The sequence below is a fragment of the Hyperolius riggenbachi genome, chromosome 9 (genome assembly GCF_040937935.1).
Source record: "Hyperolius riggenbachi isolate aHypRig1 chromosome 9, aHypRig1.pri, whole genome shotgun sequence".
Taxonomy (NCBI): domain Eukaryota; kingdom Metazoa; phylum Chordata; class Amphibia; order Anura; family Hyperoliidae; genus Hyperolius; species Hyperolius riggenbachi.
In genome coordinates, this window is record NC_090654.1 from 279,551,616 (window position 1) to 279,571,610 (window position 19,995).

General features: G+C 44.4%; 1 protein-coding gene across 2 annotated transcripts in view; it reads left to right on the forward strand.

Annotated features, from left to right (window-relative positions):
- PRIMA1 (proline rich membrane anchor 1) overlaps nucleotides 1-18,494 on the forward strand; it is a 142,080-nt gene extending 123,586 nt beyond the window's left edge. For both annotated transcript variants that reach the window (XM_068252326.1, XM_068252327.1), the window contains exon 5: nucleotides 17,525-18,494. In XM_068252326.1, coding sequence (XP_068108427.1) covers nucleotides 17,525-17,594 — 70 coding nt within the window. In that variant the 3' untranslated portion in view covers nucleotides 17,595-18,494. The remainder of the gene's footprint in view (nucleotides 1-17,524) is intronic.
- Nucleotides 18,495-19,995: the final 1,501 nt, after the last annotated feature.

Here is a 19,995-nt window from a genome sequence, read left to right on the forward strand (position 1 = left end):
GATATATTTAAAGTGACAATACGTGCAGGGACCTCTGCATTATCAGATATTGTAAGGCCCCAAACCAAGTGCCTCAACATGACCGCTAAGTGCACCTTGACAAAGAGCACCTGTCTTAGAAGTGGCTGCAGGTAGAGCCTCCTGATACATTTAAATTGACAGCAGGTGCAGAGGCCTTTGCATTATCAGTAATTGCAACCAATGAGTGACTTTCCTAAGCTTAGTAATTAGTTACATTTGCATAATTACTATTAGAAATGAAATTAAGTCCATTTTTGTAATTAAAATAACTTTGTTCTATAGAAAACTTGAAATTACAAAATTTCGTGTTAAACATGAATTTGCGTCGAAACGTGAAATTATGAGACAGAAATTACAATTATAGAATTCCGAATTATGGTTTGTATGGCAATTGCAAAATTAGAAATTTGCATTGTAGGGGCAAAATTTGTATCCGTAATTACGGAAACATTAAATCAGTATTCACATTCATATAGCACCTGCCAAGAAACATTTGTTCTTGCAGTCATCTGCGGTCCGTGGTCAGCCATCTTTACATAGTCCTTCAGATTTTGCCCTAGCGATTGGTTATCAAGCCCTTCAATAAATTTAGAATGGCTCTAAAGTAAAGGTCAGTGAACATAGAAAGACCATATGATAAAATAATCTACAAATCCCATTAAAAAAACAGTAGGAAGGCTTGAAAGTTCAGGCTTCCTCCTGACAGTAGGATGCTTCATCCCAATACTCTGAGCAACGTTGTGAGTTCATCTCTGGGCAAAGTGAATAAATAATTCTTCTCTTGAAGGCAAAAATGATGTACTTGATGTTCAGAATATGTGGCTGAAGTTTACTTCGAGGGTGACGTTAAGCTTTGCTGTGTGTCGGATGGATGGTGCGCTCTTCTGTTAAGTCGTACTTTGACAGCGTGTAACAAAAGCCAGCTACTTTCAGCAGTGCGGAAAGTTCAAGTGTCTCTGTTTATTTTTATACCAGAGAAAAGTGCAGATGGGAAAAATTAAACAATGTTTCTTTATTTAGCAAGAGATTCGGGGAACTGACATCCATGGATAAAAGGCAAACTGGCTGAACTTAATGACGATATGACAACATAACATCAACTGTGCTGCTCCTTGCTATAATCAGTCTATCCAGGTGTTGTGGAGTGTGACAGAATGGGACTATATCACCATGTGCTTTATACAGGTCACACTGGTGGTATAATACTTTATATATAGAGTGTAATAGAATGGTGTTGGGATCGTGGCCAGTGGTTGGGTCATCTCAAAATCCCTGACGGCCGGTAAGGGAGACCCTCAAGGCTGTGTGTTCACCCCATTGCTTTATTCATTGTATACCAATGACTGCATCTCCACAGATCCTTCTATCAAGGTTGTGAAGTTTGTAGATGACACAACAGTTGTTGGCCTCATACGAGATGGGGACAAGTCTGCATATAGGCATGTAATGGGACAACTTTGGGTTAGGAACCACCAGGGGGGTCTTAGGGTTAGGCACCACCAGGGGAGGGTTCTGTGTAAGACTAGGGAGAAGTTATGTTATAGTTAGGTTCAACATTACTGGTAAATTTACCATCACAATTAAATTGTTATTTACCATTTTTGTTATCATTTTTGTTAAACATTGCACTTAAATTGTTATTTACCATCACGCCTAAATTAGCTCGCGACTTTTTCAAATGTATACCCAGTGGTGGGGTCATATTGGAGGTGAAATGTTTTGGGTACAGAGTTTTATTATGGTCAAGTCCAATAATTGGGTCCCATTGGAAGTGTAGCATTCTATACATAGAGTTGAAGAGAAATCGAGAGCCCAATATGGTGTAGTATGTCAAAATTTATTGGATAAATGAAACAGTGAGATGGTAATACTCACAAACACGGGTTACCATCTAGGTAACCACTCATTAGGCAGGTGAGGAGATTAGACCTGGCCTCACTCAGGATTAAGAAGTCGCTCTCTGTAGATAGGAAGAAAGGGGGTAGATCACCCCTCCACCTGCGGTGGACTCAAATATATTGGTAGGTGAACAGAGGTGCCAAAAGGATAAAAGTACATAACATTTTTAAAAAATTGCTGGGAGGAAGTGGTGGACTCGCCTCCGTTAAAGCAGACACCAAGGACTGTAAATATATCGATATACACATTTATTGAAAATACCCCAAAGATGCAACGTGTTTCGCGGGCACAGCCCACTTCTTCAGGCAATAAGCAGGGGATAAATAACAGCAATTCAGTTATAGAAAGCAGAGGCGCTCTGCTTGCTATAACTGAATTGCTGTTGTTTATCCCCTGCTTATTGCCTGAAGAAGTGGGCTGTGCCCGCGAAACGCGTTGCATCTTTGGGGTATTTTCAATAAATGTGTATATCTATATATTTACAGTCCTTGGTGTCTGCTTTAACGGAGGCGAGTCCACCACTTCCTCTCAGCAATTTTTTAAAATTTTTATGTACTTTTATCCTTCTGGCGCCTCTGTTCACCTACCAATATATTCTATACATAGAGTTGCATCATGGTCATATCCAGTGGTCGGACCATGCGGGTGTTCTATGTATTGAGAATTGTATTTGGACCAAGCCCATTGGTCAGTAAAAATGGAATGGACCTTTTTGATTAATCCCGCCCTCGAAGGGGTGAAAGATCTCCAAGTCTTAGCCAACAACGTCTTGGAAAATCTGGCCAAGAAATTTATTTTTATACTTGGACAGTTGGGAATGGGGCTTATAGAATAAGGCCGACCACCGGACCATGGGTCCAGATGGACTTGTACTCCCAGTACATCAGAAGCCAATGAAAAGCTGCAAGCCCAGCATTCATTCATTAATGGACAGTGCCACCAACAGTGTGCTTGGTCTGATGGGACATTGAACCAACAGAAACACAGGTCCGAGGGTACAAAGCCCGATTCAGCCGGCTGGTCAGGCGTCCTGAACCAATCATACTGTATCCTGTAACTGCGTTCCTTGGTGAGTGTTGGTCAAGAAACTAGCCAGGGCCGTAAAAAGATAAAATAATTTTTATTATTTTTAATCAACAAACACTATCTTTCATTAAAGTGGTATAAAACCCAGCATTTTTTCTTTTTGCTCTAAAAGATTATTTACAGCATATAATATACTACCACAATTTTATTTTTTTCAGCAGAACAGCATTCAAAGGGTTAAAACAAAGGACTTACTTTTTCAATAGCAAGCTCCCTGCAGGGAGATCCGCATCCGAACTGGTGATAACATTATCTTGTGTTTACGTAATTGTAGCAGAGAGGAATGTAAACATTCTCTGACTGTGCAGAAACTTCTAATGTGTCCAGAACACAGGGCTGGTGCACACCAGAGCGGTTCTGGAGCATTTTTAAAAACGCTAGCTGTCTGAAAACCACTTGGGTAATGTATTTCAATGGGCTGGTGCATACCAGAGCAGTTCGTTTTTTTCCACAAACGCAAACTCGGAGGCTGCAGCATTTTTTAGATTTCTGAGGCATTTCTGCCTCAATGTTAAAGTATAGGAAAGTGGAAAAGTGCTCTGAAAAACGCTAGATCAGAGCGGTTTTCCTGGCGTTCTTGTTACAGAAGCTGTTCAGTAACAGCTTTACTGTAACAATATATGAAATCTGCTACACAAAAAGGCTCCAAAAAACGCTAGGCATGTTTAGAAAACCTCTCTAAACATGCCTAAAATCGCTCTGCTTCAAAAACCTCTAGCATTTTGCGGATCTGCTAGAGGTTTTTGGTGTGCACTGGCCCACAGACAGCAGCTCAGAAGTCATTACTGAGTACATTACAATATAAATACACCAGTTATGAACACTATGCAATGGCAGCTTTCAGAGCAAATAAACTGTACTTTGGGAACTTGTAATTTCTAAATGAATAATAATACTTATGCACGGAAGCAAATATAATAACTGTATGGAATCTAAAAAGTAGGAAAACCCATTTTTTAAGAATATTATGTCAGAGTTTAATACCGCTTTAATGTAGCAAGCTACTGGTGTAAAGTATAGATGATACCAGAGCTGCATGGTAATATTGAGTGCTGTTAGAAGTCCGGTATTGCACTAGCAATAATCAGCTCCTATACAGTATACGCCTCCTCTTGCTGCTTTGTCAGTAGTGAGGAACTTGAGCATAAAGGTGTCCTCCGGCCCCGAAAGGGTTTATGAATATGCATATGAATGTGTGACAGGCTTCCAACCCGGCACGCTTCAGCTCTCTAAATACTCGCTGCGTTTATAGCCGCGCTGGGAATTGGAATGAGGAAACGGGAAGAACGTCGTGGTGGCGGCACCCGGGTTTTTATGGTGATTGATGACAAGGCAGATGCTGCGAGTCCAGAAGTTAGCTTAAATATGAATAATACATCTCTGGGTGGAGGGAGCGGAGATCTGGCAGGAAATGCTCCTCAGCCACCGGGGGGCGAGAGTCACAAACATGGCGGTTTCTGTAGAGTTTATTATCCTGTGTTTCATTTTTTTGGTTATAGGACTGTTGTCCAGGACCAGTGAAAATACCGATATTATTTCCACATTAACTTTTGTGAATATAATGTAAAATTTGACTTTCGAGCAAAAATGCCATCTAAAACCATGTTGTTATAAGTTTGTGATTTTTCGTGCTAAAATTAAAGGGGCACTATGGCAGTAAATTTTAAAATGTAAAATATGTGCAAACATAGACAAATAAGAAGTACGTAAAATGAGCCATAATTTACTTTTCTCCTATGTTGCTGTCACTTACAGTAAGAAGTAGAAATCTGACAGAAGCGACAGGTTTTGGACTAGTCCATCTCTTCATGGGGGATTCTCAGCAAGGCTTTTATTCTTTATAAAGATATTCCCTAAAAAAAAGTATTTAACCTTCCTGGCGGTAAGCCCGAGCTGAGCTCGGGCTATGCCGCCGGAAGGCACCGCTCAGGCCCCGCTGGGCCGATTTGCATAATTTTTTTTTTGCTGCACGCAGCTAGCACTTTGCTAGCTGCGTGCAGTGCCCGATCGCCGCCGCTACCCGCCGATCCGCCGCTATCCGTCGCGCCGCAGCCGCCCCCCCCCCCCAGACCCCATGCGCTGCCTGGCCAATCAGTGCCAGGCAGCTCTATGGGGTGGATAGGAATCCCCTTTGACGTCACGACGTCGATGACGTCGGTGACGTCATCCCGCCCCGTCGCCATGGCGACGGGGGAAGCCCTCCAGGAGATCCCGTTCTTTGAACGGGATCTCCTGATCGCCGATCGCCGGCGGCGATCGGAGGGGCTGGGGGGATGCCGCTGAGCAGCGGCTATCATGTAGCGAGACTTTGTCTCGCTACATGAAAAAAAAAAAAAAAATTAAAAAAAAAAGATTTGCTGCCCCCTGGCGATTTTTTAGCAAACCGCCAGGAGGGTTAAACAATAATACAATACAATACAATAACATTTGTAAAGCGCTTTTCTCCCATAGGACTCAAAGCGCATAGCTGTGTCTCAGATTAATACAGGGTTTCAGGCTGGGTTGTGTTACAGAGGAGATAGTCAGATGTTCATGAATGCCAGACTGAAAAGGTAGGTTTTCAGTTTAGACTTAAATGCTTCCAGGGATAGGGCTGTCCTGATTGGGTGTGGCAGGGAGTTCCAAAGTGTAGGGGCAGCATGACAAAAGGCTCTGTCTCCAAAGGTTTTGAGGTGGACTCTGGGGGTGACCAAGGTGTTACGTCCTTTTGATCTAAGATTGTGGGGGGTGTGATGTAGTTGCAACAAGTCCTTCAGGTATCCAGGGCCCAGATTGTGCAAGGATTTGAATGTCAGTAAGCCAATCTTAAACAGAATTCTCCATTTTATCGGTAGCCAGTGGAGTGAGCTCAGGGTTGGTGTTATGTGGCAATGGCGGGGTTGGCTCGTTAACAGCCTTGCGGCGGCATTCTGTACTAATTGCAGGCGGCGTAAGTCTTTCTTATGCAGGCCTGTGTAGAGGACGTTGCAGTAGTCTAACCTTGATGTGACGAAGGCATGAACTAGGGTTGGAAGATCCTCTGAAGGAATTAGGTGTTTAATCCTTGCAATATTCCTTAGGTGAAAGAAGGAATGTTTCACAACAGCTGAGATTTGATTCCTGAAGCTTAATTTCCCATCAATCAGTACTCCCAGGCTGCGCACACAGTCTGAGTTGTTCAGGTCTGAGCTCCCTATCCTTAGCGGTGTTGGTTCAGACTGGAGCTGCTTTGCTGTTGAGCCCTGGCCCTCGATAACAAGAACCTCAGTTTTGTCAGCATTAAGTTTTAGCCAATTATTATTCATCCACTCCTGAAGCTCAGCTAAGCATGTGTTTATTTGTGGAGTAGGGTCTGTGACATCAGGTTTGAATGACAAATATAGCTGGGTGTCATCAGCATAGCAATGATATGTCAGGCCATGTTTTTGTATGATTTCTCCAAGTGGCAGCATGTATACGGTGAACAGTAAAGGGGATAATATTGCGCCCTGAGGTACACCGTATTTTAGTGGTACAGGGTAGGAGAGGAAGGGCCCTAAGGCTACCCTTTGTGTTCTGCCAGCCAGGAAGGAGTTGAACCACCGGAGAACAATGCCATCTATGCCACAGTACTCTTGTAGCCTGTTGAGTAAGATTTCATGATCGACTGTGTCAAAAGCCGCTGAGAGGTCAAGCAAAATCAGGATGGAACATTGACCCTTGTCTCTTGCAATGAGCAGATCATTGCAAATCTGGGTGAGGGCTGTTTCACAGCTGTGATATTTCCTGAAACCAGATTGAAGAGGGTCAAGGATGTTGTTTCTGGAGAGCCTGGCTTCAAGTTGGAGGTAGACAGCCTTTTCAATAACTTTTCCCAGAAAGGGGAGGTTTGAGACAGGTCTGTAGCTGTTTAGAGCATCTGGGTCTAAGGATGGTTTCTTGAGTAGAGGCCTGACGATTGCTTCTTTCAGAGTAGAGGGAAACCACCCTTCTTGTAAGGAGCCGTTGACTATTTTGTGGAATGCCGGTGTAAATAGTTCAGGGCATTTCAACATGAACTTAGTGGGGCCAGGGTCCAGATCGCAGGTAGTCTGGCGAAGGTTTGAGAGGATATCCAAGATGTCTTTTTCAGTGATTACCTTAAAATCAGACCATGGTGGTAGGCTATTTTTGCACCTGTTATATGGCTCTGCATGGGTTTCTGGGGCTGTGAATCGAATGGCAGATCGTATGGAGGAGACTTTGTCTGAGAAGAAGTGGGCAAATTTCTCGCACAGTTCCTGTGAAGGTCTGATGCTGGATTTCCTGCAAGATGGATTGCAGAGACTGTCAACCGTGCGGAAGAGTTGGGCAGGTCTGTTGGCTGCATTTGCAATTTCGTGAGACAGGAATAAGGACTTCTTTTTGTTAATCATCGTTTGATATTTTTCCAGGTGAGCAATTAGGGAAAGTTTGTCATCAGGAGACTGATGTTTGCGCCACCTTCGTTCCAGTCTGCGTCCCTGTTTCTTTAGTTCCTTTATAGAGTTGTCAAACCAGCGAGCGTGATGTAATGGTGCGGAACGTTTAATCTTTAAGGGAGCTATGGCGTCAAAAGCGGCTGAGACATCGTGGTTATATTTAAGGACCATGGATTCAAGGCCTAAGTTGTGATCTGTCAGTCCACCTAGATTGAGGCTGTTCTGAAGGTGTTGGGGTGTCAAACCTTTCAAGGAACGATATTTTATTAGTTCTTTCACTTGGTGTTTTGTAGCCGATGCTGTAAAGGAGAAGTGGACAGTGTGGTGGTCTGACCAAACTACTGGATCAATTTCCACATTGGATATTAGGAGTTCTGAATGGAAAATGAGGTCCAAAGTGTGTCCTTTTTTGTGGGTAGGGAGGTTGACGGCTTGGGAGAAGCCCAGTTCATTCATGGAGAGAAGTAGCTTAGTTCCAAATTGGGAAGAGTGTGTATCGACCCGTGCGTTAAAGTCTCCCAGAATTATCCACCTAGGGTGTTTCAGTATTATGCAAGATACAAGTTCTGCTATTTCCTTGAGAAAAGCTGAGCCAGCGTCAGGGGGTCGGTAGACAAGCAGTATGTTTATTTTTTTTTCAGCTGAGAGTTGGGCTGCTAGACATTCAAAAGAGTGGGTGGGGGCTACAGCAAGGGGTTTAATATTCAAACTGGATTTGAAGCACAGAGCTAATCCTCCGCCCTTGCGGTTTTGCCTTTCACAGTGTAAAACTGAGTAATTGTCTGGTACCACAGCTGCGAGAGTGGGTCCTGAGTTCTGATCCAACCATGTCTCTGTAATTAAAGCTAGATCTGAAGCCTCTATTAGATCATGAATAACTGCTGTTTTGTTGTTTATGGACCTGGCATTGCAGAGTACTGCTTTAATGTTGTTTCCCTTAACTTTGAGGTCTGTGTTCCTAGCTCCTGGCTGGGGGTTGTAATCAGGAGTGTGGAAGCTGTCTCTGTTATCTGGGTCCTTTACTGATACAGCTGATTTATAGATATGTGATGATTGCTTTGGCTTTGATTTATGGGTGCCTGCACCTCCTCCCCTCTTCCCCCGCCTTGTTTTCTTGAGAATCCCAAAGGATTTTAGAGGGGTAATCAAAGCAGAATCTATTTGTAAGAGTTTCTTGGGAACAGAGGTTGCAATATAGATAAGCATCTCAGCTGAGTATTTTAATGGTGGCATTTGGACAGCTGATAGACACCCTGCTGAGATCAAAGGGAAGGAGTCTTTTGCAAGCTGTACTTCTCAGAAAAAAAAAGGAGATGCTCCAGATTAAAATAAATTAAGACAGTTCCTTGTTTCAATTTAAAAAGTTTGGAATAAATGTAGAAATAGGATAGTCATAACATAGAAAGCTCACAAGGTGTTTTTTGCCATTTCCGTTACTTACAGAAGGATCAGGAGCTGAGGGTTGAAGAAAGTTGAAGAATTTCAAAGTTTGAGATCAGCTCCTAGCAGGCTAGGCATTTTCAGTCCAAGTCCAATTTTAATCCAGTTTAAATCTCAGCCATCCAAAGTGATCCATAATTTCTGATGAGCTGTAGTTGTTGCCAGAGAGGTGATGCATAGGATTCCTCTGTATTTTTAGTCCTGTCCATGCCCAAATGTATTTAAATAGTCAAATTTCTGAGACAAGATGTGGAGCAGCTTGAGAGAGCTGCAGCCCAGCTTGGGCGCGCTCAGTAGAATCAATGATGCTGGCCAGCTTCCCTGCTCGCTGCACAGTGTTTTGGCTGTTGGTCAGAGCAACTGCCATTCACTAAGTGCTTTTGAAAATTAATAAATCCCTGAGAATCCCCCCATGAAGAGATGGACTAGCCCAAAACCTGTCGGTAATGTCAGATTTCTACTACCTATTGTAAGTGACAGCAACGTCGGAGAAAAGTAATTTATGGCTCATTTTACTTTGGAAAAAACATACTTCTTATTTGTTTATGTTTGCACATATTTTAAATTTTAAAAGGTTTCGCCAAACTGCCCCTTTAAACAGTTTTCATGCTTTTTTGCCGGGATTTTTTGTGCGCTAAAAATAACAGAAGAAAAAAATGTTTTTTACATATTGAGAAAATACAATGTATTTTAACAAATATTTTTTTCAAAATTGAAAATGGCGAAAAAATCCGTAAGCAACACTGTGCAGGACATTCTGGCAGTGTACGCCATAAAGTAAGGACTGGCAAATAAACACAAAAGCTAGAGTCATGGTAGCGGCGCGGAGCATTCATTCCTGATACCACATATTGCTACGCCCCTGGTGACGTCCATTTTGCATTGTGGTTTCCCACAGGGGATGTTACCGTGGAATTAAATTGCCCAAAGACGTCGCAAACCACGAGTATGAGCGTTGGTGCAAAGGGAGCGGGCACCAGGCCCCTCCCAGATGTCATCATAAGAGGCGGGGCCACTGGGATAATACAGCATCTCACCTCCCAAAGCCAACAGAGACTCAAATGTAAGTCCCAGCATACAGTCAGCATGAGAACTTCTGGGATTCCGTATGAGTGTAGGGAAGGGATTGGGTAACTTTTTATTTTTATTGTAGGTTTGAGTCAAGATTTTTAAAGTGTTCCCGACCTGAAGTAAACCTCGGGTCGATAAATGGACACTCACCTAAGAAGAAGGAATCATCTGTATGCTCACTGCCTGGTGTGCCATTGGTCCTGAGGATGCCCCTGACTAAGCCACTCCCCTGACCTAAGCCACGCCTCTCGAATGAAGCCACGACTCCACAGGTGTTTGTGCCTCCTTCAGTCACTTTGTGCCTCCTTCAGTCTCCAGTGCCACCTCTGCCCCCCGTGTCTCCCTCTGTCACCCTGTGCCTCCTTCTGTCCCCGTGCCTCCTTCTGTCCCCGTGCCTCCTTCTGTCTCCTTGTGCCACCTCTGCCCTAATGTGTGTCCAGAGATGGATTAAGGTGAAATGGTGCCCTAGACAAGCAACAACTTCGTGACCACCCTTGATGGCCACCTAGCTTTTTTGGCAAAAATGTTTGGGGGGCTAGCATAAGCCAGTCCCCTAGACTCTCTCCAGGCCCTAGGCACCTGCCTAAGTTGTCTTGTGGATGATTCAGCTCTGTGTGTGTCCCTCTGTGCCTCCCTCTGTCCCGCTTTCTGTCCCCTTGTCCCACTATCTGTTCCTGGTCCCCCTCCCCCCTCCCCCTAGGTCCTCATGCAGTCCAGTGTGTAAAGGCAGAGCATAGTGCAGCCGAAGCTGTGCTCTAACCTCCCCTCTGGAGTCCAGTTCTGTGTGACTATCCTGTCTGTTTTCTGCTCCCTGTAGTGCTGGCACCTCACTTTCCTTGTGTAGCGTGTAATCACTTTTTTTTTTGGGGGGGGGGGGGGGGGGGGGAACAGGACTTCTTGCCTAGAGTGACAAAAAGGCTAGAAACACCCCTGCACTGTGCTACTACACAGGCACGGCCATGTTTGCAGGGCCAGCTCTAGTAACAATTGGGCCCCTGGGAAAAATTAACCTGGGGCCCCCAACAGACACCCCCTGACCAAAACATGGCATTAGATGCCCTTTGTTGCGGGAACATTTTCCCCTTAGGGTCCCTAAAGCAGCTAGTACTCCTCCCCCAGATCACCCGTCAACTTAACAATGGCTTCATGTACTACCCGACTTCATCCCCGCCGGGGCGCATCTCCTCTGTGACTTGGCGCATGATGTTATTACGTAATATCATGCTGGGAGTCCCAGAGAAGATGCAGCCAGCAGTGGATGAATATGGGAGTGCACGGACTGACAGAGGAGCAAGCCTGCCGGAACGGGTGAGACGCTACTTTGCTGAAGACATTGCATTGGACTCTACTGGTTTTTCGGCCTTGGGGCATTTTCTTCCTTTGCCTCTATGGAAGCGCCTGCCCTACATATTCGGGTAGCCTAGATCTCCTAGAAGGCACCGGCATGATATGGGCATAGCTTATTGCTACGGTACCTTATCCATAACCTTATCACTATAGAAATAACCACAAAGGACTGCCAATTTACATTGGAATTTTATAAAGGCCAAAGCAGCCCTTCTTCTTTATTAATAAAAATTATTTTACCATCAACATTAACCAAATTAGACCAAATGAAGTTGGCATGCAGCCATGTAACCGGCCCCTAGTCGCAGCCGCATGCCAAAATTTACCACCGTATCTCATTGAAGACACCCTTGACTAAATCTCGCCCTACCACCATAATTTGACCAAACTCCGGAGCCCTTGCTCCACCAGCTGCAATGACATAACCACCACCCAATGATAAAACAATAAAACCAAACAACAGACAGGGTGTTGGGTAATGGGTGTCAGGACCCCTTCTGGGAAAGAGACACAGGAAACAAAAACACGGGAGCCCAATAGTGTAGTATGTTGAGTCAAAGTTATCAATGTAGAAGATAAGAATCTACTCACAAGAGTGGGTTGCAGGGGGGCAACCGACCACAGGAAGCAGGTGGAGACAATTAACCCGACTCCACTCGGAGAGGTCACTAAGGACCTTGATACAGTCGCTCTCCTTGGAAAAAGAAAGGGGGCAGATGTCCACCGTGGTGTGAACCTCGTATATGTTCTGCCTCCACCCCTCACATGGGTGCCGTATGGGGGTTAAAACCGATAAAGGTTTGAGGCACAGGCCTGTGCTACCAATAAAATCATTTGTCCTTGCAAAGATTTGTCGTCATTGAGGTAAGCAACCTCAAACCTTTATCGGTTTTAAACTGTTTTTAAACGTTTTTATAAACCACCAGGGCACCTCTTTAAACCATTTAGAACAGAGAGAGAGGGTGGGTCGTACAGTTTCTCGCGGTGGGGATTCACTGGAACAGGCCGCGGCTCCTCCTCTTCCTGTGCATCACTTGGCTTCTCCTTCCGCCCGGTGCTCAGCCTCCCAGCTCTCGCAACACCTCCCCCTCCAACAGTTAACCCTCACTTCCCCTCCACTTCAGCTGCCCTATCATGAGGGCCCTCCCCAGCTCGCTGCGCTCCCCAGAACGGGCCTTGCTAGGAGGAGTGGAGGACACAGCAAGACTCTGGAGGATCCAAATGCTCAGGTTAGGTTAATACCTGGTTTTTGACCTGAGGTTCGCCTCAGGTTCATCTTAACTTGGCCTTACAGATAAAAACACTTTCTCTGGAGAATCTCTGAGAAGTCTTTCCACAAATCAACAGGGATATGTGAGGGTGCAGGCTGGTGTTGTACTTTGTTCTCTGGTTGAACTCGATGGACGTGTGCCTTTTTTCAACCCATATAACTATGTAACTATGTAAATGGTACTTCTTGATTGCGGTTTGTGGAACGAAGACTAAATTATTGTTTTAATTGTGTGCATTATGGCATTGGCTGAATGTCTGGGCAGACACAAGTTTGTTCAGGAAAAGCTGTTCTATGGCTGCAGCCCAATCACTGCCAGCAGATCCCCAGCTGTGTGTCTAAGGATTATTTCACACCAGAGCTGATTTCTGGCGTTTCGACGCAAAGTCAGAACTTTGCGTTAACCAAGGTAAAATGAAAGTCTATAGACTTTCATTTTACCTTTCACATCCAACGATGTATTTCAGCGGGGAGCTTTTAATCGTCCGGCCTCGGCATTCTCCCGTCAGGTGAATTAGAACAACCGCCACTATTCAGCGTCACAACATCCCGACGTCACGCAGCAGATCATAACTCTTGCAGGAAATCGCCTTTGATTTCGGTTTTTTGAGGGGGAGGGGCGTTGGTTGCTTATAGTTACACTTTGCACATGTTTAAAGAGGCCCTGTAGTGGCATATCTTGGAATACAGTAAATGATTCAGGAGATCTGATAATGATTAAAACACAAGTGCTAAAGACTGTGGCCTGAATAGGTAAGGCTCACTCTCAGTGACTGCTTTAAAAACACTGAAGGGATATAGGGTGCAAATATTTACAGTGACATAGACTTCTACATGTTTCACCCCAAAGGGCTGCATCGGGAAGTAAACAAATGTACAGTGCAACAACAAACAATATTTACAGAACACCCACCAAAATTCCCAACAGCATAACAGTCTATGTTGCAGGTCCTCATACTGCCAGCTTAGACAGGTCCTCATACTGCCAGCTGAGACAGGTCCTCATACTGCCAGCTGAGACAGGTCCTCATACTGCCAGCTGAGACAGGTCCTCATACTGCCAGCTGTGACAGGTCCTCATACTGCCAGCTGAGACAGGTCCCCATACTGCCAGCTGAGACAGGTCCCCATACTGCCAGCTGAGACAGGTCCCCATACTGCCAGCTGAGACAGGTCCCCATACTGCCAGCTGTGACAGGTCCTCATACTGCCAGCTGTGGCAGGTCCTCATACTGCCAGCTATGACAGTTCCTCATACTGCCAGCTAAGACAGGTTCTCATACTGCCAGCTATGACAGGTCGTCATACTGCCAGCTGAAAAAGGTCCTCATACTGCCAGCTGTGACAGATCCTCATACTGCCAGCTGTTACAGGTGCTCATACTGCTGACTGAGACAGGTCCTCATACTGCCAGCTGAGACAGGTCCTCATACTGCCAGCTGAGACAGGTCCTCATACTGCCAGCTGAGACAGGTCCTCATACTGCCAGCTGAGACAGGTCCTCATACTGCCAGCTAAGACAGGTCCTTATACTGCCAGCTGAGACAGATCCCCATACTGCCAGCTGTGTTAGGTCCTCATACTGCCAACTGAGACAGGTCCCCATACTGCCAGCTGAGACAGGTTCTCATACTGCCAGCTGAGACAGGTCCTCATACTGCCAGCTGTTACAGGTGCTCATACTGCCAACTGAGACAGGCCCTTATACTGCCAGCTGAGACAAGTCCTCAAACTGCCAGCTGAGACAGGTCCTTATACTGCCAGCTGGGGCAGGTCCTCATACTTCCAGATGAGACAGGTTCTCATACTGCCAGCTGAGACAGGTTCTCATACTGCCAGCTGAGACAGGTTCTCATACTGCCAGCTGAGACAGGTTCTCATACTGCCAGAGGAGACAGGGTCTCATACTGCCAGCTGAGACAGGTTCTCATACTGCCAGCTGAGACAGGTTCTCATACTGCCAGAGGAGACAGGGTCTCATACTGCCAGCTGAGACAGGTCCTCATACTGCCAGCTGTGTCAGGCCCTTAATAATGCTAGCTGAGACAGGTCCTCATACTGCCAGCTGAGATAGGTCATCATACTGCCAGCTGAGACAGGTCCTCGTGCAATTTTTGCAAGGGGGGCTTCATGGATTGTAGTCAAGCCACTGGCTGGACCCTAATTTTCTATGCTGTAAATAGAAAGCTTTTGTGTTTTTTTAAATGCATCAGGAGATCTTGGGAAGCCACTTTTTTTGTTGTGTACTACAAGCGAAAGAAATTAGAATTTTTCTGACTGATTGTAACATTTCAAAAATCTGACCAATGTACCACACACCTATGTTCAATTTTTTCCCCAATTATGATAAAAATGATTGGAAACTCTGAGAAAATTGCTAGGGTGTGTATATTAATAAATTGGCAATCTACCACACACCATACAATCTTTAGATAGATTGAAGAAAAATATCTGGCATTCCATATCGATAAAAATTAAAGAAAACGGGAAATCCGATCGGATTTTTCAGTCGAATGAATAAATTTTTTTTCGGGAGATCCGATCGTTTTTATCGAATTGCCGTAAAATCTGATAATTTTATTGTATCGTGCGTGGCCACCTTAAAGAAAACCTGAACTGAAAATTGAAAGTAAAAATAAGCATACACAAGTCATACTTGCCTTCCATGTAGTCTACTCCTCAGTGTTTTTCTCCTGTCCTGCGTCCTGTTTGTTCACTGTGATCAAGGGAATTTTACGTCCTCCATTTTGAAAATGGCCATTGCCCATAACAACTTTCTGGTCAGCACACAGTTAAACTGTAACATCGCCCACTTGAGCCATAGAGAAACATGGACATTACCTGGTACATCAGTTTTCCTCTCAGCTATAACTGACAGCAACTGATATTTTACTGACAGCAACTGGTATATTTCAGATCTGACAAAATATTGTCAGAACTGGAAGGGATTATTGTCAGAAGAAAATGGTGAGCTTCTGAGAGGAACTTATGGCAAGGTAACTTTGTAATGTTCATTTGAAGTTACCTCGTGTTTATTTTAAATATTTTTACTCAGTACAGGTTCTCTTTAAGTTGAAAACTGAAATGAATGGACTTTTGCACAATATTCTAATTTTTGAGTTTCACCTGTTTAACTGCTGCTTAACCTCCCTGGCGGTATGATTCCTTCTGATTTTAAAGTCTAAAAGTGGTACAATTTTTTCATGTGCTTTCAGACCCTAAAATTATGAAAAAAATCATACCAGCAGAGAGTCTGCAGCAGCCCAGCACTTATACACCTCCCTGGGCTCCAGCACTGCAGTTTTCCCTCTGTCCTCCGGGTGTCACTGCAACTCTAAAGTGAGATTGCCAGTTTTCATCATGATGGTGATCTCATCACCAGGGGGAAGCAGAGCCTTGGAGGAGAGGAAGAAGAATTACGGCCGACGTCGGGATCCCTGGGAGGTGAGTTAAAACGCCCGCTGCATGCATTGCTCTGCATAGAGCCTCCGGAGGCTACCCCGAGTTTAGGTCGGGGTTACCGCTCTGAGCTGTGGTTTTCTGCTCAGACCATAGCTCGGGGTTACGATCAAGGAGGTTAAAGCAGCATGGTCAGCCATACTATGCCATGGAAAAAAACGTATATATAAGTAGATAACTACTTGCTCTACTTACATAACAGATGAATTGTACTGTCCACATTTTTGATTTTAGTAAATTTATATAGCAAATAAAGAGAATTCTGTTCCTGCCATTTGCCATTTTGATTCCCTCTGACTGAAGCCAATACTGATGTCATTTCCTCCCTTACTTTTTTTTCCTAGAATCTGCACTATCATAGCTAGCTTGCTTTGTAACATGTTTATGTGGGAAGCAGTAGAGTGTTGTACCATGTTAGCCATCAAAAAAGCAAGACGTTTTGAATCAGGATGATACCATTTATTGAATAAGCTTTTGGCTAATACTAAGTCTTTATCGGACTTGGTTCCTGCATATACTGACAAGATTCTAAAATACACAGCTTATGTACAATTAATGGTAATAATGATAATGCAATAAATGGTATCACTCCGATTTAAAACTTCTTGCTTAAAGGAGAACTGTAGTGAGAGGTATATGGAGGCTGCCATATTTATTTCCTTTTAAGCAATACCAGTTGCCTGGCTATCCTGCTGCCTCCAATACGTTTAGCCATAGACCCTGAACAAGCATGCAGCAGATCAGGTGTTTCTGACATTTTTGTCAGATCTGACAAGATTAGCTGCATGCTTGTTCCTGGTGTGATTCACACTACTGCAGGCAGATAGCTCAGCAGGGCTGCCAGGCAACTGGTGTTGCTTAAAAGTAAATCAATATGGCAGCCTCCATATACCTCTCACTACAGTTTTCCTTTAAAGATGTGAGCACAGCAAGTTCAGATTTCAGCCTTGTGTCACACTGAACTGCCCTCAGCCAATCAGTGAGGAGCACGAATGTGCGAGGATAGATGACAAGCTTCCTTCTTGTTGGCAATGTACCAAATAGAGCCAGGCTGACTGAGATAAGATTTATTACAGCAGAAACATTTCTGATTAGATTGGAGTGCTTGCAATGCTGGGTGAGGTTCCAGGCTGCATAATGAACACAGTGCAGTGGGTAAGTGGAATTTGATTTTATGGCTCTTTAACATTCATAAAATAAATATATAGGAGTTCTGCAGTTTAGCAAAACTGGAGATTAAAACGTCCTATTTTCAGTTCAGATCTGCTTTCCAAGGGTACCAAAAAAATTGGACAGATACAAGCAATATGCATTAGAGGAGAAATCTGAGTACACCGACCGCTTTCGCCGGATGCTCCTGCTTTAATGCTTGCATGATGTCAGCGGGTGATATGCAGATGGAAGCTGAGATAACTTTCATCTCTGTAAAAACAGAAAAATACTGAATTCGTTTTCTAAAAAGCAAATTGAGCAGCAATAGATATCAGCTGACATTTTATTTTATCTCTTACAGGAAACCACTTCACAAGGAGGAAAACGGCACCACACGAGCTGAATATGCAATGACCCTCGAAACAGCCTAAAAGTTGGGGTACCTCTTTCACGATCAAGCAGCCCCCATTTATCCTCCCAGATAGCGGAGGCATTAAACTTTGCTTCTGAGGAGGGGAGCGAATAGTGGAAAAAAACAAGCACGGCCCAAAGACGCCTGGGCATGTAGATGGCGTGGGCCATTGTCTGGAGACTTGATCATGCCCCCGTCGTTCCTGGGCAGGAGGGCAGGAGAACGTCCTTTGTGTTTGTGACACAGCCAATGTGAAAGCCTACCTTAAGGATGACTTCAGGGCCCCGCCCACTGCATGCGTCTCGGCCTGTTACTGACTGCCCAAAAAAAGGTACTGTGACGGTGGCACAAGGAGGGCGGTGATACAACCACCGGGATTGGATTCAAGCGGGAGATGTGGAACAGGAACGCTCGCATGTGCAGAGTTTTCGTACCTGAGATCCAAACCCTATGTTATTTTCTATGGGACCGCGTCTTCTTTCGACGTTCATAAATACCAACAGAATTGCATGCACTTAATACATTATCAAAGAGGACACAGCAGCGGTATCACTACTATGCAATACCCCGAGGCTGACCAACATGGAAGGAAAGAGAGACATACAGCATGGTGACAGTATTCCTTAGCAATAGGGCTGCCAAACTTTGCCAAACCAATACAAAAGAAACCCACCAAGTCCACAAGATCAACTTTCTCCTGCAGGGCAAAGATAGTAAAAAATACAATTTTTTTTGCATTTTCAGCAGTTTCCTGCCCCACATGGGATGCTGTGGGTCAACATTGTATTACTTAGTTTGCATTACAGAGTAAGAACACATCCTTCATACATGCAGTAACATCCCTCTGGAGAATTCAGAGCTGATTAGTCCTTCTCAGATTGCTGCCAATAACATTCAAGATGTTTCTGGTGCCCTAGAAGTGTTTGTGACTGTGAGGGTTGTACTGAAAGTACCGTAATACTTGTTTGTCATTTTCTCCAAAACTATTTAAGTAAATGTGAAGTGAGTCTAAAAAAAAAAAAGAAAGTCAAACCCTTACCTATGGAGAAGGAAGGGTGGCTCTGGATCCTATAGAGGTGTCCTCTCACAGTGTCCTCATTTCAGCACTGTCACCCCCCAACTGGTTGAATGCGCCTTTGGGAGCCCTCGAAAGGCTTCAGAAGCAGTCATGGCCCTAAGTGCTTCCAAAGACAGGCGACTCCACACTGCCCATGCCCTTTCCAAGAGCTTTCAGAGGTGGCAAATTTGAACCGGGGACAGCACTGGAACAAGAACACCTTCAGTAGACCGGGAACAAGACAGGTCAGCTCGACACACACTCATAGCGTTTATGTGCCACCATAGGACGTACAGTTATTCCAGCTAAATCGGCATAAGGGAGAATTTAATTAAGAACACTGTAATTAGGGTGTCGGTAATAGCTGGACCCTGAATTACACCACCAGAGGGAATAATTAGAGTTATCAGTAGGGGAATATTTTTGTTATATTCCCCTACATTGCCCAGCACAGGGAGAGCCGTCTCTGGGTTTCTCCCAACACTGAGCTGACCACCACTGGGGTCATACGCGACCAGAAAGGCTTTGTAGGATCTAGAGCCTTTCCTCTCCATAGGTGAATATATAACTTCTCTTCATATTTGCTTTTACCCAAAAGTGATTATTTGCAATCATCAGACAGATCACCTCTTGCTCCATGACTGACATCATTTTGGTAATTGTAGGTTTTGGAAAACCGTGAAACTTAGAGAAGTCATCAAGTTTTTGACCAAAGCTGGATGTCCCCCTGTCCACACCCACAAACAGCTCAGGTGTGTGTGATGAGAAGACAACATATGAGCGTAAAGTGCAGAGATGGGTAAAAATGTTAAAAGAAGGCAAAAAAAGTGTCAAAGGCAAATATCATTGTAGAATGTCCTCTACCGAAGTCACCAAGGGAAACCATCTTGGCCAACACCTCAATAACTGCTGTTCATTTTTGCTAGATACCTATGGTTGTACAACAACAAGAGATTGCACCAGACATGTAGTAGGAGCTGTTCTGTCTGATGGTGGAAAGGTCTGACATTTGGATTAATAGTTCTGATTCTGGAAAAAACAGCACTACTCTTATTACAGCCCTCATAGCATTGAATCCTAAACTCCTTGAGGTATTTTGAAAATGCAATTTTAATAATAGCAACTTGCAGGATGTGAAATGATCTGTTTCACCACCACACCATTCCACCTACCTCTCAACCCAACCCCCCCCCCCCTCACTGCCAATACTAGAGGCCTGTCTTGACCTGATGATACAGATGTATATAGATTTTCTGCTGATTTATCAGGTTGGGACAAGCCCTTGCTTTGGTACTGTGTACCACGTGGGTAGGACAAAAACTTTGCGGCGGAGGAGGCAGACAATCGTGGTACAGTCGGCAGA